This window comes from Danio aesculapii, chromosome 1 (assembly GCF_903798145.1).
Source record: "Danio aesculapii chromosome 1, fDanAes4.1, whole genome shotgun sequence".
NCBI lineage: Eukaryota > Metazoa > Chordata > Actinopteri > Cypriniformes > Danionidae > Danio > Danio aesculapii.
In genome coordinates this window covers 42,584,204-42,608,398 of record NC_079435.1, presented here as the reverse complement: position 1 = coordinate 42,608,398, position 24,195 = coordinate 42,584,204, and the positions used below count along the sequence as shown (strand labels likewise).

Here is a 24,195-nt window from a genome sequence, read left to right as displayed (position 1 = left end):
ATAATAAAGCTTGATTCTAAAATAGATTAAAAAACACACTTACAGACATGTGCGCACACACACAGGTCTTTTCTGGTCCTCTCTCCAGCACTCTTTTCCCCTAGAGACACTTTACTGCACTCCAGCTATTCTTAGATGTCAGACCCTTTCTACTGAGGAAATTTGGTTGTGCAGATTAAAGTTATGCTTTTAATTGACTCTGAATATATAATCCGTTCTTTATATTCAATGACATATTTTAGTTGTAAATTCCTGGCTGATTTAAAAAAGCTAACAAAATGAGAACGCTATCTACTGTAGATGTAATAAGTAGTTGATCATTCAACCATTTCAAATGCAGACAGGTCTGTATATATAAAACCAGTCAAACATTTGGGTCAGTAATATTATTATAATGTTTTGTTATAATGTTTAGATATTTTACTCCAAAAAAAACAGACCAAACTGTTTCTAAAAGTTTTTTTTTTTTGCTCTGATCGCAAAGGTAAAAAATGATCATACCTGTCAACCGTCCCACTTTTTCCAGGATTTTCCTGTATTTTACAATTCTATCCCGCTATCATCCCGTAAAGGTATTTTTAATATATGAAGGGTGGCAATATACATCAAAGATACGATCCTCCCTATTTGCAACCCATACCGCCGAACCACCAGGGGACGCCCCTTGCTAATAAATGACTAAAGTGACGAGACTTTTGACATGATCATATTTTTTGATCAGGAAGTATATATGTTAGGGAAAAAATATTAAATACAAATTTAATAAAGAGGAAAAATCTAGAGAACCATAAAATATGTATTAAGTTTAATAAAAAAAAAAAGTAATTTAAATGTATTACCTTTATATTCTTAAGTATGTTAGGGGACCAAACTCTTATTTTAATGAATATAACTTTAATAAAACTTGTTTAAATGCACCAAAATATATTTTCTATATATATTCTTTAAATTATTGATTTAAAGGTGATATATTCACTTATGTTGGACACTGTATATATATTTTTCTAATGTAGTGGAATACAAACATCTATGCCGTGAAATGGATGGACATTCAATTAAATAAACCCTGTCAAACTGCGACAGAATGGGATAAATCTGGCTCTTGATGTTTAGAGCCAAGAAATAAACCACTTTTAATAGATAAACACGTACTAGAAGGCAAAAAGGAGCAGCACAGTTGAGCAAGCGTGGTATTCTCTGGTCAGTCTGGATCCAGCGCAGGAATCAAGAGCACTGTCAGCTACAGGACATTCAAAGCTTCACTGCAACCACACAAGCTCCAGCTCGACCCAAACACAGCGGCGCAACCTACAACAACAAACACAAATCCCTCTTAGAGAGAATGCATTCAGCTTTACATATGGTCTCATTATGGTACTGATGTTCTCTCCATCAACACACACACAGGCACACAAACGCACACACTGCTTCATTGTGCTCTTTTGCCCATATGCACAAACATACATCCTGAGGCTTGTTTTTTAAACACATGAAACAACAAGAACTCTCAGTATGTGGGTGAGCATGTTTAAAGCTATGGGTTTATAATTTATAGTTATGCTTGAGTAAATTGTGTTTGTTTTTTTGTTCTGCAAACTACTATTGACATTTCTTCCAAATTTAACATTGTTTTCAATTTAAGTTAATGTTGTCATTTTACACTAATATGACAATTGGTTAAAAATATCAAAAATGCACCCAATTTTCAAACAAGTTTATATTCATTTTAGACAACACAATACCACTGTATATATATATATATATATATATATATATATATATATATATATATATATATATATATATATATATATATATATATATCAATGACTGTATAAAATATTGACGACGCGACAGTCCCTTTTTCCCATTTAACCAATGATATATATATACATATATATATATATATATATATATATATATATATATATATATATATATATATATATATATATATATATATATATATATATGTGTGTGTGTGTGTAAAACCAAGACCAACTGTAAAAGCACTTTCTCTCTCTCTCTTTCCCTCTAAAATAAAAGGAAACAAAAGGGCTTTACATGATGACAGAATTACAACAAATATACACAGTAAATATGGACTTTTAAGTCCATAATTAGAATACCGGAACAACATGAGTGTGAGTAAACTAAATGCATTTACATTTTTTAATCAACTAACTCTTTAGAGTTTGGAAATAGTCATTTAGAGAGATTTTTTGGTGGCAGAGAGAGCTCAAATGTGCTTCAAGTTAAGAAAACACTTGTAGAAAAAAACTAATGCTGGGTCATTATCATTCATGTGTCATTTTCTTTAGATTTCTTACGGGATGACTCCTCGTTGTGAAATTTTCAGATTAAGTTGAATTTTGTCACTACCTGACAAAAGTCTTGCTCCCTATCCAAGTTTTAGTAAAAACAAACAATAACTTGACTTCTGGTTGATCATTTCATATCAGAAGTGTCTTATTTGAAAGGCAAATGCCTTTAGATTACACTTATTTTACCAAAAATAAAGGTCTGACTTTGCTTAGACAAAAGTCTTGTCACTTAACAGAAATAATGTACAATATAAAATATAAAGTCATGGGTGAGTGGAAAAAGAATTAATATTGTGTATGACTCCCATGAGCTTGGACGACTGCATCTATACCTATCTCTGATAACTCAACCTATCTTTGATGACTCAAATAACTTATTAATAAAGTCATATGGAATGGAAAAGAAAGCGTTCTTGCAGGACTCCCAGAGTTCGTCAAGATTCTTTGGATTCATCTTCAATGCCTCCTCCTCTTCCATCTTACCGCAGACATACTCAATAATGTTCATGTCTGGTGACTGGGCTGGCCGATCCTGGACCACCATCCTGCTGAAGACTTTGCCCTCTCCTGTGGTTTATAATGTGATGGGCAGCACATATCATGTCTTGATACCTCAGGCTGTTGATGTTGCCATCCACTCTGCAGATCTCTTGCATGCCCCCATACCGAATGTAACCCCAAACTATTAGTATATGCCTGAATAATAATACTTATAAATGTTGATTTAAATAGTTTATTAATCATTTACTAACTCATTCTGAAGGATATTAAAAACCCCCAACTACTCTTACATACAAATGATTTGTAAATAATACGATACTTAATTTAGTCATGAAAAATTGATCAGTAACAAATTATGAAAGTACAGATATTAAACACATTTTAAATGTGCTTATAAGTCAAAAGTAGAGCATTCGTATCTTCAGTTGTACGCTGCTTACTAACATATATTAATGTAGAGTTAATGCTTAACGAATGATAAAATAACAATTTGCTAATGCTTAGATGATTCATAGTGTGTAGTTATTATAAAGTGCAACCGATGTTTTCTCAAATTTGTTTGTGCTCTTCTATATGCATGTGTTTTCTTAATTTGCAGAACGTTTCTATATTTGCATGTGTTGAGAGAATTTGCTTGCATGTGTGCTGTCAAATGTATGATGATTTCTCAATTTGTACTGTACGTTTTTCTCTATTTACATGTGTTTTCTTAACCTGCAGTGCATTTGAGCTTGCTGAGCCACCATAGAATTCAATATTAAAAATGTGATCATCTCAAGCAAATACAGACACTTAAAATGAAAGTGCAAAACACATTTAAATCTCCATATGATATTTAATTTTATCCGTACTGATTCATCTGCACAAACGTCTCTTTAGCAGTGCATTTACAGTATTCTCAATGCTGATTTCTCTCCATCAACACATACACACACACACACTGTTTTATTGCTCTCTCTCCTTCTCTTATACACAAACACACATTGTGACCCACACACATCCCCGGGCTTGTTTCTTTTACAAACGAAACAATATGAACTCTCAGCATGTGGGCGAAGGAAATGTCACCTAAAACATAACAAGAAATGAAGCCCAGGAGAAATCAGCCACTTGCTACAGCGAATAGTAATAATAACAGATGCTGTGATGCAGAGAAGAGCTGCACTTCTGTCAAAATGATGGAGGCCTTGCATTTACATAATGAACAAACAGCGTCATAAACAAACAGCGCCAGAAGGAAGGAGGCAGAATCAAACCGCGACAGAGATCGGAGATGTTACTCGCACGTGTGACATGTAGGGAGGAGCAGATTGATTTACAGATATTACAGGGTAGACAAAAACAGTCAGGTTTTATGTCTTTACCTGTGTCCACTCATTGGTTTGGGGGTCGTAGGCTTCTACTGTATTGAGATAAACCTGACCATCGTAACCACCGACAGCATACAAACGGTCACCAAGAAGACACACACCCACAGCGTCTCTGCTGAGGCTCATTGGAGCTACTGCTGTCCACATGTCCGTCTTCGGGTCGTACCTGAAAGAAGAGGTAAAACACAGTATTTATATAGAGAATGTCAAACGTTGATTTACATATTTATTTAATTTCTATTCCACTGGATTTTGTCACCTTGTAATTATTTGCATCAGTCTATCTAACATTTTGGTCAAGATGTTATTCACATGTTCTCATTCTGCAACAGCTTATTTACAATATGATATTTATGTTTGTGTAGGTGTTTCTTTTTTCACGTTTAACTATTGGCCCACAACAATATTGTCAGCCAATCATCTTTCTTATGTTTACAATCATTTTCCATGGTTGGTGATTGCATCGTGCGCAGTGAGCAGCAAAAAAGTAATGTCATAGTGGCCAACCAAAATAATATCTGTATTTTCAAAATGGCAAAGAGGCAGTCATGCATATTTTCATTTTTTTAAAACCACTAATAAATCTGATAATGAGTCTGATCAAAAGAGATCTCAAGAAGATGAAACAGCGTGAATGGATCAGGATAGCGGGAGACAGAAGCAAATCAATCTCATACAATTTATGTTTGCAACTGCATGTTTTTATTATCCATAACTGATCTATAATGTTATATGACACAAATAATTAAAGACCCTACAGAAATGTGATGCTCTTTTTTTGCGCTATCACCGTTTAATGACGTCTTGTTCTGAGAAATTTGAAATTGTTTGGTGGACGTCGAGCTTTTATTTCCTGGTTTTGTTTCAGGAATTAATATTTACAAGTGAATACACCTATACTCTGTATGGAATTTGTGTGTTGACCAAAATGTCCGTCATATACAGTACACAGCTATGTGAACTAATTATTGCTTTGTGTTTGAGAATCAAGTATCTTTGGTTTAATTCCTTCCAAATTTAAAATAAAAATGTTTTCATTTAGAGCATTTTCTTTAAAATATAACAAAAAAATCTATATTTTCAGAGTTTAGACACATATTGTATATACATAAACACATTTATTTTCTATAGAAAATATAAATATAATCACATACAAGTCCATAGTAGTGAATATTGAACCACACTGAACTGAACGTAAACACTGAAAACTGAACTGACATTGTTTCTATTTACTATGATCTTCTATGTGAAACTGCTTTTACACAATCTACATTGTAAAGGCGCTATACAAATAAAGGTGAATTGAATATATTTGTTTTTAAGAAAGCAGTATTTGGTGGAATAAAACTGATTTTGAATCACAAAAAAATGATTTTGGTAAGACTTTATTTTGATGGTCCCTACTGCACATTTTGTTGACTAAAAGTTGCATTGAATGGACGTGCCAATTAATTCTCATTTGAGTATTAGTAGACTGTCTGCTTAACATCTGCTGATACTGCACCTTCAAAAGACAATTAACTAACAATAAGAAACTTTGCAAGTACATGTTACCTATGCTAACCCTAAACCCAACCCTAACAGTCTACTTATATTCTAATGAGAATTAATTGGCATGTAGATGCGTGTAACTTAAATTCAACAAAATGCGTTAAAGAGACCATCAAAATAAAGTGATACCCTATTAATGAATATTAACAATTACTGTAAACAAATATTTATATTTACTCAAAATGATACCTGAGGATTGTCAATATATCTCTTAAACTTTCCATTACTGTATGAATTTGTGTACATATTTTCTAAAGAAAGCACCACAACCATTTTCTCTTAATACTGTTATAAGAAACATTTCTTGAGCACCAAATGAGCACTGAATACTTGAGTAATATTGGTGAAATATAATAATAATTTATGATATCATCAGCATAACACGTATGAGCATAAGACTACCATTCAAGCCCAACATTCTGAAATCTCTTAAACCACCGTTTAAGACACACATGTAGAAAACATGAATCTGTGTGTCAGTCAGAAGTCAAAGACCCGGCAAGTAAACGTTGACTGACAGAAAGTGAGCTCAGTGAGGGTGCAAGCAGTGTTCAAGTGTTCAACAGACAGACAGCTCTTTAAACTGAGATTCAACAGGGGCAGAGAGACAGACAGATGAGAGGAGACGATGAGCACGAGTCAGTCACACTCAACACTAAACACATTCTCAGTAAATGCACTGTTTCTGAGACATGACCAACAGCAACAAAAATCACACTCACAGGCCAAACAACTACCCAGAAAAATGAACTCGGTAGGCCACAGATGTACTTAAAATAAGACGAAGCTCATAAAATCTAAATCCCGCAGAGCACAGTGTTCATTCTACAGGGGAAGAGCTTTAATCTGTTTGTTTGTTTGGCAACTCAAGAAGATAAAAAGGTCTTTCTTCACAATGTTGTGCATTAATCACAAGGGTGATTTTACCTGTGTGTCTGTTCAAATGGGTTCTTTTAAATTTTTCATTAAAGCACAAGCTCTTGTGGTGCTCACATGGTGCGGTGAAGCAATAATTGGCACGTCCCGCATGGCCTTCCCTCATGCTGAAGTTGCTGCGGTCCAAATCAAAAGACTCAAACACAAAACAAGCTTCAGTAACATCATCAATTACTACAACTTGACAAATAATAGCCTGATGGAAATAAAACTGTACAAACATACTACACAACTTTCCATTGTTTATGATCACATGTAAAAGCACAATATGTCATGATGCGGTGATGAGACGAGGACAAAAAGTAAGATTTAAGTGCAAGTTTAATGATACAGTCTTCGTGAAATCTTACAAGGTATCAAATAAACAAACAGAAACAACAAACGAAACTAAAACAAGACTCAGGCTCTGAAACATCAACATAAAACATCCACATGACATACATAAAGACCCCATGACGAAGTCAGATAAGCAAGATGTATTTATAGTCCAAACAATCCATGATAACGGGTTTCAGCTGTGTGTGTGTGATTAATGGAAATGGAGTCCGGTGTGTGCAAAGCAGAATGTAGGGAATTGTAGTTCATTATGGTCTGTAGTTCACCAGCGATCTTTCCCAACATAGATCGATGGCAATCATGACACAATATTTACAATTTTTTCATTACGGTATGCGAATCACGCTAGAACAGTGTTATACTGTAAAAAAAAAAAAAATGCTGGGTTCCACATAGTTCCTTTATGTTGTCCAAACACAAACCAGTTAAGCTAACCTAATAGTTTTTACAAATTTAAGTGCATTGAACATATAACAATCAAGTTGGGCTTCAAAAAATGCTAATTGTTTTGTAATTTGAAGCAAAGATGATAAAGTACATTCACAAATGCATATAAATGTTCATACAATATTTTTTAAATAAAAATATTAAAAACTTTAAAAGATTTAAGATGCTGATGACCGTTAAACGTGTCATAACAGTGTTGTGAAAAGGATCCATATGCATTCTTACCATTCTTAATTTCTCGTTAAATGTCAACATCAGTCATTGCTAAAGTACTGTTTCAAATCCAAGTTGCCAAGTACAGTTTAAAGTCCCCAAATGTATTCCTGCACCACCCCTTATATGGAGGATGAATAACAGGTCTCAAAAAGCAATTCAACTAACCAGCTTAAGTCAATGGCAAAGGAGAAAACCCACAAAATGTGAAAAAAAAACTGTAACAAATACATTGTGTTACAAAACTTAAGTTGTCCCTTTTTTAGGTGATTTTAAACTCAAATTGCCAGTTTATTAATAAAGATAGAGTGTTTTGGCACCCAGATATACAGCAGGCTATAAATGTGTACTTTTGTTTTAAAATCATATACTATTTAATGTATATTTCATTTGTATAACAGACTTTTTGTGTTTCATGTATATTTATTTTATAATTTATCAAACATGAAGTTTTATTTGCAATATACAGTTGAAGTCAGAATTATTAGCCCCCGGTTTATATTTCTGTTTTACTGAGAGAAGATTTTTTTTTAGCACATTTCTAAACATAAGTTTTAACAACTCATTTCTAATAACTGATTTATTTTATCTTTGCCATGATGATAGTAAATAATATTTTACTAGATATTTTTGAAAGACACTTCTACACAGCGTAAAGTGACATTTAAAGGCTTAACTAGGTTATTAAGGTTAACTAGGCAGGTTAGGGTAATTAGGCAAGTTATTGTATAACCTTGGTTTGTTCTTTAGACTATCAAAAAAAAAAAATAGCTTAATGGGGCTAATAATATTGACCTTAAAATGTTTCATAAAAAATGTAAAACTGCTTTTATTCTAGCCAAAATAAAACAAACAAGACTTTCTCCAGAAGAAAAAAATATTATCAGACATACTGTGAAAATTTCCTTGCTCTGTTAAACATATTTTGGGAAATAATTAAAAAAGAAAAAAAAATTCAAAGGGGGGCTAATAATTCTGGCTTCAACTGTATTTTGCAGTATTTCTTGCAAACTTATTTGTGTAAATATTACTTTTTTATACATGGATCGCATGTTGAATATGTTACAGTTAATATTTATTTATATGCTTAAATATTGAAGGTTTTTATTGAAGTGCTTTTTCCTCACTATTGTTTCACAAGTGGGCCCAATTTTAATAACATCACCCAGGGTCCCATAACCATAAAGGCCAGCACTGCTACTGTGTTGTCATGCTAATGATGTCATATACTCTGAATTTCCAGTTTGGTTTCATAGAAAACGTGAAAATGTGAAGAAAAAAAACTGTGAGAATTACATTGTGTCACAAACTTGTGTTTAATTTTTTTCCCCGTTGATTTTAAACTCAAATCACCAGTTTATTAAATAAGATAGAGTGTGTTGATACCCAGATTTACAGTGGGCTATAAATTAGTAATAAAATTTTTATTTTAAATTAATTTTAAAGTTTAATATACTGTTTAATTTATATTTTATTTGTATAATAGATTTTTTTGTATTTCATGTATATTTAATTTATACTTTATCAAACATAAACAGTGTTGGGAAAAGTTACTTTTAAAAGTAATGTATTACAATACTGAGTTAATCCCCAAAAAGTAACTAGTTGCGTTAATTAATTACTTTTTATGGAAAGTAATGTGTTACATTACTTTTGAGTTACTTTTCAATACCTGCCTGAGGCTTGATCTCTTTCAGATCTTGCATTGTATGTTTCTTTTTTTTTTTAATAGAGGAGCTCTGCATTTGACAGCACACTGTATAACAACACACTACATAACCTACACCTTCATTTATCTTTAAAAATGTATAGTTAAAAAAAAATTGAATAATGTTACCTTCTGAGAACATCCTGACACTATACATGTTGCATATACAGATTAATGAAAGTTTAAAGCAATGTGTTTGCTATTTTTGTGTTTTTGTTTTATAAGTTCAGTATAATCGAGACTTTTTCTTCCATGTGTTCAAATCAATGAGAATACTTCCATCACAGAAATGTAAGCCTCTGCCATCTTGGTTTTTGTCTGTTCCCGCGGGGAGCTCATTTTCACACTGAGTGTGATTTAACATGATTACACTCATTTTAAATCAGCAAACAAATTTTTAAAGCATATTAATTAATCTAAAAAGTAACTTAACTTAAGTTACATTTTTTTTAATTAACTCAAATATTATTACTTCATGTTGAAAAGTACACTGTAAAAAATAAATCCCTAAAATTTACGGTAAAAAAACGGCAGCTGTGGTTGCCAGTGCTTTACCGTTAAAAATACAGTACAAACCGTAAAAGTAATTTCTAATTTTTACAGTAAACTACCGTATTTCATTCATTTATAGATATAATATGTCTCTATTTTAAATTACCAACATTTACACGTCTTTTGTAACACAGTTAGACACGTTAACACAGCCATAGGCAGGTGGTGATGAGTAAGTTACATTATGAACCAATGCTCATCACAAACAACTTTTACCACTAGCAGAAAAGTGTATCAGTATATAGAAGGTGCTCAGTGTCATTCACGCAGCTACTAAACACCAGTATGGTAACACACATAAAATTAAAGTCATGAAATAAACATTGTTTATCAACATTAGATGTAACATACTGTAAATCTCTAATGTACATAACCAGAGATGTATAAAGTACTAGAGACCCAGACTTAAGTAAAAGTACAAGTACTCTATCAAAAAGTGACTTGAGTAGAAGTAAAAGTGCTCTTTAAGCACCATACTTAAGTGGAAGTACTAAAGTATTCAACATTTTTTGTACTTAAGTATTGCAAGTAGTTTATTTCAAAATTTACTACTTAAGTACTGAAAGTAAAAGTACAAGTATTGTGTAATGTAGTTATTAAAGAATGCAGTCAAAAGACATCATATTGTTTTGTTTATTTTAAATCTCTTTTTTGGGGGCACGTCATTAAGCAGAACGAAAAGAAACATGACTTACAATACTGTTTTTCTCTCACGCTTGAACCACAGATCTGACAGATTATAACAGCTTTAACACACACCTTTCAAAGTTATGTGTCACAAAAACAGTCCATAATCCACTCAAAACGCTATTGAAACCCATTTTCGGAGCACAAATTACTGGTTGTAAACACTGTAAACGAACGGTCTAATTCACTTGATTTTGATTTTATTGTAAAAAAAAGAAAACGTGGATATTACTGTGTTAAATGAAAATCTGAAATATTTTATGGCTTATGGCTATGATTTAGCATTCAAAAATGTTTCATTTTGATTATGTTTTAATTAAATTGGTCCTAAACTTCATATTTTTATAGTATATTTATTCATTCTGGTACTTTTACCATAAACCAACATCTCAACCATTTGGTAGAGGCTGATATTTTAGAAATTATGGGATGTGTTGGGGGAAAATGTATTGATTGTGTTAACTAGCGACATTAGGAATTAAGAAATGCAATAAATAAAAAAATTCTATTGGTTTGTTTTCTTGGTGTGACAGTTAAATGGTTACTTGTAATACAATTGTGTCCTTTAATACAGCAGTAAGATATATGAACTGTACCCTTAATTTGACCCGCTCAAAGAAAACACTCTTTCTGAATGTATCAAACAAAACTCATGCACAGAAGACAGCATGAGCATTTATAGCAAATAAACTAATGTAAATATTCTCCCGCCTGCTTTTTAAACGCTGACAGGCGTGGTCTTACACCCCTTTGATTAGTTATTGTCTTCACCTTCTCAACAGAAAGGGCTGCTATCGGCTTTAGAAATGAAAGCGTTGTTCACTGATGGCGGGAAGAACAGCCGCGGTTACAGTCTATGTATGTATAATACGCGGTTATCACAGGTAATCTATAATAGACACAGTGGAGAAAACTTGCACCTCATACACGCCTACCAGGCCAGCGGGTCAAATGTCCAAAGTGAGAGAGGCAGAGATGGAGTCTCACAGCATTTCTCTGTAGTAGTGAAATAGCGGCTCGTGTGCTGTGCCGCCTTCACTCGCCCTCGCGCCTCCGTCCTTCGCCATAGTATTGCGACACCGCACATAAGAGATAAATGACGTCAGTACGTAATAACCCGTTATGATCTATTACTGAACCGATTTCGACCATTTTGACACCTCCTAGTAACGAGTAACGATGCAGCTCATAAAAAATCTATCGGAGTAAAAGTATTAAACTCATCGAAAATATGTACTTAAGTAAAAGTGGAAGTAGGAGAAAAAAACAATACTCCAGTAAAGTACAGATACTGCCTTTTAGTACTTAAGTACAGTAGTGAAGTAGTTCTACTTCGTTACTATACATCTCTGTACATAACTGATGGGGAAACAACTAAAAAGATCCATAATAATGTCAACAAAAAGGATAAAAAGTGATGTGCCATACAGGGAATTCTGGAAAAGTCAATTTACGGTTATTTGCCGTATATATTAAGTTAACATACTGTTAACCAGTTTCTAGATTTTTACAGTTTTTTACCGTTGAAATCACGGCCATTTTTGACAGTGTAATGCCTTACTTTACTCGTTACTTAGAAAAGTAATATTATTTCATAACTCGTGTTACTTGTAATGCATTACCCCCAAGGTTATTGTTTCACAAACGGGTTCAATTTTAATAACATCCCCCAGGGCCCCATAACAATAAAGGCCAGCACTGCTTCTGTGTTGTCATGCTAACAATGTCATATACTCTGAATTCCCAGTTTGGTTATATAGAAAACAGGCAAAGACCAAATTCACTTTAATCTGCTGTGTGTTTTAACAGACCGCATAGAGCAGCATTATAAGAGAACCCTAATGTATTTCGTATGACAAAACATATGAACTGCTTCTTCCCCATGTGATCATCACAACCAAACAAACTGTAAGTGGCCAACAGTGACTAATAAAAGTTCTACTGCTTTCGTGCTGTGCCATGCTCGTCTCTAAACAGCAATTGCTTCAGAGGTCTCGTTTAATTTTGATGGCTTTCAGCCTCACTCTGCTTCATACTACCAAGAGAACCTCCATGACTCCCCACTCAGTCACAACAACATCAAACTACACCATTGTTTGTTGTGAATGTCTGCCCTCTAGGGGCAAAAATGACATACTGTGCCTTTAAAGTGACAGTTTGTTTACCTAATATACACAATTGCTGCTCAGAACTTGTAAAACTTTTGTTTATCTTTGGAATACACTTTATGAAACTGAGAGTTTTATGTTCCTCAGATAAAAGTCTATTTAGCTCTGACTCTGACATTTTAAAAGATCTGAAAAGAGATTAAAATTAAATCCATACGAATCAAGGGGTTTAATTTAAATCTTCTCAGGAGACACAATTGCTTTGGAAGATTAACAAACTTCATTCAGCTTTTGTTAACATATAATGCGTGATTGATCAGCAAACATAAACACACGCTTAAACATAGCTGCTTCACATAAAGACAAATGTAATTTTAGGGCTGCGCAATATTGACAAAAAGAGAAATTGATCGTTTATGGACATCTTGGACATGTGCTGGTGCTGGAAGGTTTCTTGATAAATAAATATGACACTACAGTCACCAGAATATGGCAGTAAGTCCCTGTGAGTGAGTAACTTTCAGAGTTGCATTAGCATTCATTAGCATTCAGAGTTGCTAAAAAAGGTTGATTCTTTTAGAAACAAATCAGTAAACTTTATGAATGAATCACTGAATCAAACATGATTTGTTTAGAAACAGACTTGTTTTAAACTATTGAATTATCCAAACATTATTATTATTATTATTATTATTATTATTATTATTATTAATACCAATAAAAAAAAATTTTCATTGCAAAAAAGGTTTTTTATGAAAAATAAGAATGTACTACAAATTAATAAATATTTACTATAATTTGTAATAATAACAGGGTTAATAATTAATTAATAGTTATAATAAGTAGATAAAAATGCATGTTTGTTGTGCTTGGGTGCATGACCTAAACAAAAAAATGGGTTGCAGCTGGAAGGGCATCCGCTGGATAAAACAAATGCTGGATAAGTTGGCGGTTCATTCCGCTGTGGTGACCCCAGATTAATAAAGTGACTAAGCCGAAAAGAAAATGAATGAATATTATTAATAGTATAGCTTCAGCAGCAGTATTAGATATTAGAAATATATTAAATTGCCTCTCTATATACAGTATATATAAGCAATATCACACAAGTAGCAGTGTGATATGGCTGTATATCAGCACTGGTGGGAGGCATGCATTGGCTCAAAGGCCGAGTGCCTGAACAGCTTGAAATGGCCATCAACCCCGAAAAAGCCAAAGCAAAGCAAACACTACCAGATTACTATGGTATAAATACAGCACTACAACAATTAAAAGAAAGAAATGGACGTAGAATGTCACTTACCTGTTCTATTATGATTTGTTCAGCTGTAGTTTGAAATTTACGCTGAGTTTTCCTACCTTATTTGTTGCCATCTTGTGGCAGAACGTCAACCATCAATTTCTTTGGTCTGGATGCTGATGGCCGCCAACGTGCTGAATATTTTAAAATAGGCACTATCCTTGTAGATAAACTGCATAGATGCAATCTAAACAACTACATTCTCGCCTAAAATGCCTCAAAAGTACATTATGTTGTCCAACAGCTGCAATATTTGTCAAACTGTAGTGAGTTTATTCCTCTGCTTGTCATGTGGGCGGAGTAATACACAAGGGCGAAGAGGCTGTACAAGTGCTGATATTGCAGAATATCGCACGACTATCAGCCAATCAGATTCGAGAACCAGAGAGAACTGTTGTATAAGTGACTATATATAGACTACACCTGTAAAATCATTTATAAAAAATTATAAATTATAACTGTCTTAAAGTCTCGATTTCCAAATCATAAAGCTTTTATTTTGCTGAAGAAACAACAGGAGGTCCTTTTGTACACCACAACCATATTTAAAATGTATGCCCCTGAACGTTGCCCTCATTTTAGTTCCCTTTCTTCTGCCACTCACCTTTCGACGCAGTCTGACAGTCGAGATGCTAAGCTTGAGGCTGGAGCGTCATGGCCACCGATAGCATAGAGAAAGCCATTCCACGTCGCTACACCAACACCACCTCTGCGTTTAGACATGGGGGCACAGCTGTTCCATTTGTTGGTGTGAGGATGGAAACACTCCACTGATTTCAGACACGAACTTCCATCTCTGCCACCCACAGCATACAGCCTTACGCAAACAGACAGAACATGCTTGAGATTAAACACATGGGCAGCATTTTTATAGCAGGTATGGAGACTAGTTTATCAAAATCAGGTTTCAGTCACTTGTAAAGCAAAATCAATGAAATGCCACACAATTCAGATGAATTTGCAATTTTTTTATATTACAGATTTATGCAGCCATAGCTTGAGGTTTTATTATTACAGCTGAAATTTCTTTCTGAAAAGTCTTTTAATGGTCCATTTGATATACATTATAGTGAGAATTCAGAAGTTATTGACAGTAATTGGGCAGACACAGCAATTTAGTGTACTTGTTGTTTGTATGGCCATAAACGAACAGTAAATTCATTAAATTGTTTATAATAGTATAGCAGATTAGCAAATATTAAGACATATAAACATAATTTGTTTCTTAAAATCTCTCAATTATCTTTCTAGAGTAAGATCACAATTTGGCAAAAATCTCAATTGGCTAAACAAATACAGTACATTATTTCTGATAAATATATTTCAGCTGTTCATTGATGGGCATTTTTGGTGTCGTGCCATAAAATATAGATCTCAGTAAACATATAAATTCAGTTATTTCTTTAACTACACTTTTAGCAAGACATTTAATATTATTCAAGTGGAAAAGAGTAGATCCCCAACACACGTTGGCTGTTTAAATTATGTCTTACATTCAATTGGAAAAGATTAAATACATGACTCGAGGCTCGAAACGCAAGTTCCGAGACAAATGTTCCCCCTTTATTAAATACTTTAAAGAACTTCCTGGCCTTGAGAATAAATTTATTTCTTTATTTTTTTTAATTATTTCTTTATTTTTATGTTTTTTTTTTTTTTGTTACATTATTTCTATTTTATACTCTTTGAATGTTACCAAGCCCTTCAGGTTAAATGATAACATTTTGGCATTTTGTATTCCCTCACTGTTAACTATGATATATCTGGACGGTTTTGTGATGGTATGACCTTTTTTGTATTAAGATAAACATTAAAGATAAAGATTAAATTATAACATATGGACTGAACATATATTGTACACTCTGTTTTCTCACTATCAACTCAGAAAGTCTGGAACAATAAATATTTAATTTTTATGTTTTTTTATTTTTTAATGGCTTGGTTGTGGTAGGGGAGGCTGTGGTACTGCTTTAAATTGTTAATGCAAAAACTCAATAAATAAATATTCAACATATACATATATATATATATATATATATATATATATATATATATATATATATATATATATATATATATATATATATATATATATATATATATGTTGACATGATACAGCTTGATTTTTTTATGCATTAGATTTCGCTAATGAAAAAACTAATTTTTTACAAGGTTTCTTAGTTTTGATTATTTATAGTCCTTCATGTACCAAATATGATATAGTATGCTTTATATAGTTAAGAGGCAAGCACTTAAGTTTCCTTCTTTCATTTCTTTTTCTACAAAGCCCAGTAGTTCTTCAGGTAAAATAAAATAAAATAAAATAAAATAAAATAAAATAAAATAAAATAAAATAAAATAAAATAAAATAAAATAAAATAAAATAAAATAAAATAAAATAAAATAAAATAAAATATTCTGTCTGTGAATATTTTCCCAGCAAAACAACACAAGAAAATAAAACTTGAGAAAAGCCACCAAAATATTTGTCATTCTGTATCCAGATTCTGTAGGTTGCAAAAATCAGAAAAATGCCCCATGAAATCCTGGAGGGACTCATGTTTTATGCCACCTGTGCTTACTTGCTGTTTAACACTGCTACTCCAACTGTGCTTCGAGGTGTTGCCATTGATGCTACGAAGCTCCACTGTCGAGCCTGAGGGTCCCAGCGCTCCACCGTGCTCAGGTAACTCCATCCGTCGTGACCTCCAACTGCATACATGGGACCCTCCAACACTGCAACACCTACAGTACAAACACACACTCAAATGAGCAGGGCACAGCAGCTTTCAGTTGGGTTTTTAAACAATAATAACAATATAATATATAATATAATAATAACAATTATCGTCTGTGAGTGCAAACCAACTCATTCAGCTTTTCACATCAGAGCTGTGAGTGTAAATTTCAACTTATAAATACAAATATGAATTACACATACAAATATATAGCTCTAACATTCAGATTTACCTTAATACGACTTTACTAAAATCTGACAAAGTACAAGTTCTTCAAAATCTGTAATATATCACTTTTGTATATCAAACTATATTTCCAAAAGAACCACTATAACTAAGTTTACTAAATTACTTTTAAATAATATCACACAATACTTCACATTTTTACCCATGATTTAAATTAAATAGCAAACGTTTAACCATTATGTCATTATTATTAATTTTATTAATCAAAAAACTATATTTGTATATTGTATTAACCCTAACCTATTTAAATAAATGATCATGACAACTAAATGCACATTTTTTTCTCACCCAGGCCATGTCTGTGTGTGGACATGGGAGGCATGACACTCCAGCTTTTGCTGCGAGGGTTGTAACACTCCACCGTGTTAAGGGTCTTCAGGCCATCTCGTCCCCCAACTACATACAGACGGTCATCCAGAACCGCCACACCAAACTGCAGCCTTCTCCCACTCATGACAGCCACCTGCCGCCACGTGTCCCTCCGTAAACAGTACTGCTCAATACTGGTAGCTCCTGGAAAAACAATAACAATCGGCTATAAAGACATACAGTATCTGTGCTTCAGTCAAAGCCATCTTTATTGCTTTAAGCACTTTATAAAGTACATTATTCACATACATTTAAACATCAATTTATAAATTCATTCATTAATTTTCCTTCAGCTTAGTCCCTTATTTATCAGGGGTCACCACAGTGGAATGAACCACCAACTATTCCGGCATATGTTTTATGCATGCCCTTCCAGCCGCAACCCAGTGCTGGGAAGCACTCATACACTCTTAAATTCACACACACTTATACACTTAGGCCAATTTTGTACACCCAATTTACCTATAGCGCATGTCTTTGGACTGTGGGTGGGGGAAACCGGAGCGACAGTGGTAACCACTGAGCCACCGTGCTGCCATCAATATATAAATAGATAATGAAAATTATGAAAAAATTGTTAGTTAATCAACAGGCAAAGAACTGAAAATTATTAAGAGGCATGTAAAAATTTAAGATAAATATTATTTTATAAGTGAGACAATTTGATGGTCATAAATTGATCTCCCCCCCCCCAAAAAAATTTAAATTGGCATCACTGTTTCACATTCCACTTGTTCCACACATGTTTTTTTTTTCTTTGTTTACTGGTGTTTAATAAACATAAAAACAAACAAATGAAAACAAGGTGAACAAACAAACAAAAACAAAACAGTACAAAAACAATTAAAGCTGCAAGCAGCGATGAATGGGACCTCGCACCCGGGCTCACAGTCTCCCGGTAGCCTTAGGATGACAGAGAACAGTGGACAATAAAAATTTAAGCTTGTATATATTGAAATATCTGAGAAAATCACAGATTTATGCTGAACTCCCTTCTGTCAGCAGGTGGCGCTATGACTGTAACTCAATATCGGTATGTAGGTGGAGAGGAATTCAGGAAAGGAATCTCATTGAGCCTGTGAATTTTCAGGCTTTGTTTGGCTGAGTTATAAGTACTTCCTCCTCCATGGCGAAGCACTGAACTTTGCCAGTCCGCCACGCACACGTCCTTCGACGGAAACTCTACATCTTCACAATTTAACATCAAAAGAGTCTTTGGATTAAACTGACAAAACTTGTATTCAATCTGATGAAATTTCTAGGAGGAGTTTGTTACACTGTGAAACATGTAATTTCCTGTTGCCAGCAGGTGGCGCTATAACTGTAACTGGATATTGGCATGTAAACATGTTCAGGTCAGGAAAGGTTTATCAAACTTGTGGATTTTGAGGCAGATTGGACAATGCATGCATTAAAGTTTGTGAGGCCGCCATGGACACGCCCTTCAAAGAAAACTCTAGATCTTCGCAATTTAACATCGCCAAGGCCTTTAGATGACAAACCCCAATTTTGGTGTTGATCTGATCAAATCAGAGGAGTTGGAAAATGGCAAAAACTGCACTTTTTCAGCAGAGGAAGTTAAAAATATCTGACTTCCTATTGGGTTTGAAATTTCGCTCCAAGAGACTTTTTTGTAGGTATTGGCAGGGTTGATGTGTGTGCCAATTTTCGTACGTGTGCGTGAAACGTAGCTCAGGGGCCAGTCCGTCAAATGTGCAAAGGAGGCACTGTCGAGCCATTTTGCCACACCCACTTCCAAAACCTATAGCAAACGTAAATTGTCACCACTTCTGGGGCGTTTGCAAAGTTTCGTGAGTTTTCAAGCATGTTTAGACCCTCAAAATCATGATTCATTCTAGAGAAAAAGAACAAGTAAGTAAAGGCTAGCATCAAAGCTGTGATTGACTAAAGTCAAATTCAAAACATGTTTGAGTTTCTTTCTTCTGAATTGGACAAATTAAGTCATTTTAAAGAATATTGGAAAGGATGATATTTTTTCTGACTATACTATAGTTGTCACAGTAGAGATTCTACAGTTTCCAACATTCATCAAAATACTTTATGTTCAACAGAGAAAAAAAATAATAACAATAAAGATTTAGAACTACTTGGTGGTGAGTAAATTGTCATTTTTGAAAATAACTATTCCTTTAAGTAATAAGTTTTCATTTCAGGTCAATTTCTCTGCTTGTTTTAAGGCTGTTCAGTCATTTTGTGTAAGTACAGGGAAAGCACAGAAGAACAAAACATCTAAAAGAGATGACCCAGCATTTTTTAATCTCTGAAATATCTCTGAGTTAATAGGCTGAAGAACAACAAAGGAAGCAAAAAAGCCTGAAGGACTAAACTGTGAAAGCTGAAGCCACTGTGCTTCTTTTCTAGACAATTTTGCTTTCTAAAAATGTACAGTGATTGCACGGAATAAAAAAGTGTTGGGGGGAGGATGGTAGCTAAAGTACTTCTTCAAAAAAAAGCCTAGTTCTACTTTACAGACTCCAAGTTCAATATGATATTTTATAGTGATGATAAGCTGTATAGTCTGTTATCAACATAAACATTTTTTAAATTTGTCCTAATTTGTCCAAATGCAATGAAGAGCATTAAATACATTTCTCTTTTGAATCATTCTGTTTTGGATAATTACAAAAATTAAAAACATTCAAGTTCACCAAATGTTGATCCATGAGAGTAAAGAGATCGCATTAGTATAAGAGACATGTGCAACAGCATTTCTTGTACATAGTAGCATAAAGAATTTATAATTCAAGGTAACTAGGCCTTTCCACTTAAGACACACCCACTTGGGCAGGGATTATTTGAATTAGGGATATTGTAACATTGTACATTCCTGAAAGAAAACTCTACTCAATTCAAGGTGTTTGAGGAAGTTAATTTCAGAAATAGTGTATTTTCATTCAGGAAATAGGGTATTTGCACAGCTAGTGTTTTTTCCCACACTGATAAACTTCCGGTGAACAGTTAATATGACTTTTTTTTTTTCTTTTTTCATTCGGTTCCTTTTACAGCATCGATGTTGTAATGTAATTAGAATACAATCAGATACAGTAAGTAGGCTTTAGTGTTCATTTAGTTGTTCAAGCGTAAAACAAGATGAAAAGCCGTTTACACGCACACACCCGTCAGGATTAGCAAGCTAGCGCTGAAACTCTATTAAATATACTGGGGTAAAATAAATGCTCATATTTTAAAGACATGGCGTGTAAAAATTAAATTTAATGCATTGCTTCTTGTACATTCTGAGACCCACGTTCTATTGTATATCAATCAGGCAGTGAAGATCGTTGATTTTTTAAAGAAAACAGACCTTAAATGCACCGATTTTGTAACGGCATACAGTTCACCGGAAGCGTTTGACCCAGGATACTGAAAAATTAAAAGTCCTTCCACATACTTCTGCATATACCCGATTACTGGTCTAAGTGTAGATCTTTTTATGCTCAAACAGAAATATTACCCAAGAAAGAAATATGAAAGTGTATAACTGATTTAATATTCCATGTTATACATAAAATCAGGGATGCATAGAAGGTTTCTCAGTGGTAGGTTTTCAAAAACAAATCAGTGAATCTATCAGTGTATGCATATAAACCTGATATCCAACACTGTAAAAAGACATGACATAACATAAATATGCTGATTTTGCATGTTGTATGTTCCTAAATTAAATTTATCTCACAAAAGTCATTCTTTTTTTACTAAAATGTTGTTGATAAATGTGACCCAAGATTATGTTGCAATAGTTTTTGCAATAGCCAAAACATTTTGTCGGTCAGAATTATAGATTTTCCTTTTATTCCAAAAATCATTCGAATATTAAATAAAGTTCGTGTTCCATAAAGATATTTAGGAATTTTCCTAGTGCAAATATATCAAAACTCAATTAGTAATATGCATTATTAAGAACTTAATTTGGACTCAGTATTTAGATTTATTTTTTTAAACCCTCAAATATCAGATTTTCTGAGATTTTCTTGGCCAAATAGTCCTATCCTAACAAACAAAGCATTACAAATTATTTATTTATTTAGAATTCAGATAACATACACATCATTCACTTTTTTGTGGTACAGGATCACCTAAAATAACTTTTAATTAATAAAAACAAAATCCAATCTCCCACAGCAACCCAATACCCAGTCCCCCCTCCCCAGTAAAAAGTCCCAAGTTGTAGTGTACACACCATTCAGTAATGCAAATCACCTTCATGATTCACCATTAACACAACACACCTCTGAATTCAAAGCGTTCACCTTCACCCTCATTAAACATAATGCATACATCAGACCTTCTGCTAAAAAAAGCACATCTCAGCACATCTCCAGTTACCCAACAGATCAACCTTTCACCATAAGGACGACACAGCACTCATTTAAATTCAAACTTCTGTTTCATTTTAACCTACTCAAAGGTAAAACACCAAATGTTTAAGGCACCATTAATTCAAAAGCCCATGAAAATGCAAATGTCTCAATAGTCCACTGCACTAATAGAGAACGAATGACAGGGTGAGAGAGAGAGAGTGAATGAGGGAGAAATGAAGAGTCGGGTTTCATTGTTATTAGCCTTTATATTTTCCCCAATTTCTGTTAAATGGAAAGAAGATTTTTTTTTCGACATATTTCTAAACATAATAGTTTAATAACTCATTTCTAATAACTGATTATTTTACCTTTGCCATGATGACAGTACATAATATTTTTCAAGATACTAGTTTTCAGCTTAAAGTGACATTTAAAGGCCTAACTAGGTTACTTAAGTTAATTAGGCAAAAAAATATATATATAGCTTAAACGAGCTAATATTGACCTTAAAATGGTTTTAAAAAAATAAAAACTGATTTTATTCTAGTTAAAATAAATCAAATAAATCTTTTTCCAGAAGAAAAAATATTATAGGAAATACTGTGAAAACTTTCCTGCCCTGTTAAACATCATTTGGGAAATATTTGAAAAAGAGAAAGAAAAATAAATCACAGAAAGGCTGATAATTTTGACTTCAACTGTACATCAGTAAAATATATACCTTTAGTGGCGTCCATGCCCCCCACGGCAAACAGTGCACCTACGGTGGCCTTGCGGGGCCGAGTCCTCGGGCTCTGGAGAAGTGGACGTCTTTCTGGCAACAAATGATACTTCATGGCTTCCATCACCAGCCGCTGACACTCCACACTGTCCCTTAGCAACGGATTCGCCTCCATGTCAGCTAAAAACTGCATGGAACACAAAACAAAAACAGTGTTATACATCATAAAATATACAATACCTAGAACACAGTGAAAAAATACACAATATGAGCAAGACAATTTGATTGTCATAAATTAATAGTTCACTCAAAAATGTAAAAATTGCCATTTCTGATTCACATTCCACTTGTTCCAAACATAATTAAGTTTCTTTCTTCATTTGGACAAATTTATAAAAATATTTGAAACATTACAAAAAGCCATATATTTACTTCACAGTTAATTTATCCCCATAACATTACGTCCCTGTCGTTTACATGTTTCTTCACCCAAGATGTTTAATTATTGTTCGAATTACGTATTCTGATGTCTTCACCTGTTAACTGTTGAGTGTTTCGAGTAAGGTAATTCAATTGATAGTAGTCTAAAGAAGTTCTGTTACAAATTTAAGACTAAGGCTCAGTGTACACTGTCAGGTCTTGATGCCCAATTCCGATTTGTTGCCTATATCTGATATTTTTCCCTGTCCGTTTACACGCTCTTTTAATTGTGACCCATATCCGATTCATGTGTTTACACTTGCCATACAATTATGACGTCGCACATATGTCGCACCAAAGCATTTTAGGCACCTAAAAATGCCAATGCTCTTCTAAAAATGCATAGCTGATGGCAAAAAAAGTGCTTCTGTGGTGCAGCATTCTTTCCATTGAGAGTTAAGCCACAGTCACACTGCACTTTCCCCCAATAGACTTCCATTCATACGCATGCGAATGCAATAGACCGGAAACGCAAGCTCATGCGACAAGTTTCCCAGTTCGCTGCATTGGAAAGTTCAAGCTTGGTGAACTCTGACCTGCAAAATCACATCACACGACTGCATGAGACCAATCAAAGCTTAAAATATGACCTCTCTATACAGAAACGTAAAATATGGACCAATCGCTCGCTTTTTTAATGTCTAGTCTTGCTTAATCCCGCCCCTTTTCGCAGCATATGACAGAATTGACAGAATTTTGCAAGAACAAACTCTAGTGTGACCACGGCATGAGACACTTAGGTTGCTATAACAGAACATCTTGAGTAAACGTGCACTAGAACTAGCTTATTTCACAAATAAGTAAATGTCACAATATTCATTCATTCATTTATTTTTCTTAATGGCTTTAGTCCCTTTATTAATTAGGGATCACCACAGCGGAATGAACCACCAACTTATCCAGCAAATGTTTTACGCAGCGGATGCCCTTCCAGCCGCAACCCAGCACCGGGAAACACCCATACACTCTTGCATTTACACAAATACACTATGGCAAATTTAGCTTATTCAATTCACCTACACTACATGTTTTTGGACTGTGGGGGAAACCGGAGCACCCGGAGGAAACCCATGTGAACACGGGGAGAACATGCAAACTCCACACAGAAATGCGAGGTTTGAGCCAGTGACCTTCTTGCTGTAAGACGATTGTGCGACCCACTGCGCCAAAGTGATGCCCCAGCACAATATACAGCAATGTTAATTTCTCCTACATATTTGTAACAGTTGGATATTTGGCCCACTCCCCCTCCACTGTGATTGGATGGCTGGATCCCAAGTTACATT

General features: G+C 34.0%; 1 protein-coding gene across 2 annotated transcripts in view; it reads right to left on the bottom strand.

The window, feature by feature from the left end:
- Positions 1 to 969: 969 nt before the first annotated feature.
- klhl5 (kelch-like family member 5) overlaps positions 970 to 24,195 on the bottom strand; it is a 123,363-nt gene continuing 100,137 nt past the window's right edge. For both annotated transcript variants that reach the window (XM_056460773.1, XM_056460771.1), the window contains 6 exons: positions 22,430 to 22,616; positions 17,306 to 17,530; positions 16,616 to 16,778; positions 14,638 to 14,850; positions 4,190 to 4,361; positions 970 to 1,308 (listed from right to left, as the gene is read on the bottom strand). In XM_056460773.1, the coding sequence (XP_056316748.1) occupies positions 1,252 to 1,308; positions 4,190 to 4,361; positions 14,638 to 14,850; positions 16,616 to 16,778; positions 17,306 to 17,530; positions 22,430 to 22,616 (1,017 nt within the window). In that variant the 3' untranslated portion in view covers positions 970 to 1,251. The remainder of the gene's footprint in view (positions 1,309 to 4,189; positions 4,362 to 14,637; positions 14,851 to 16,615; positions 16,779 to 17,305; positions 17,531 to 22,429; positions 22,617 to 24,195) is intronic.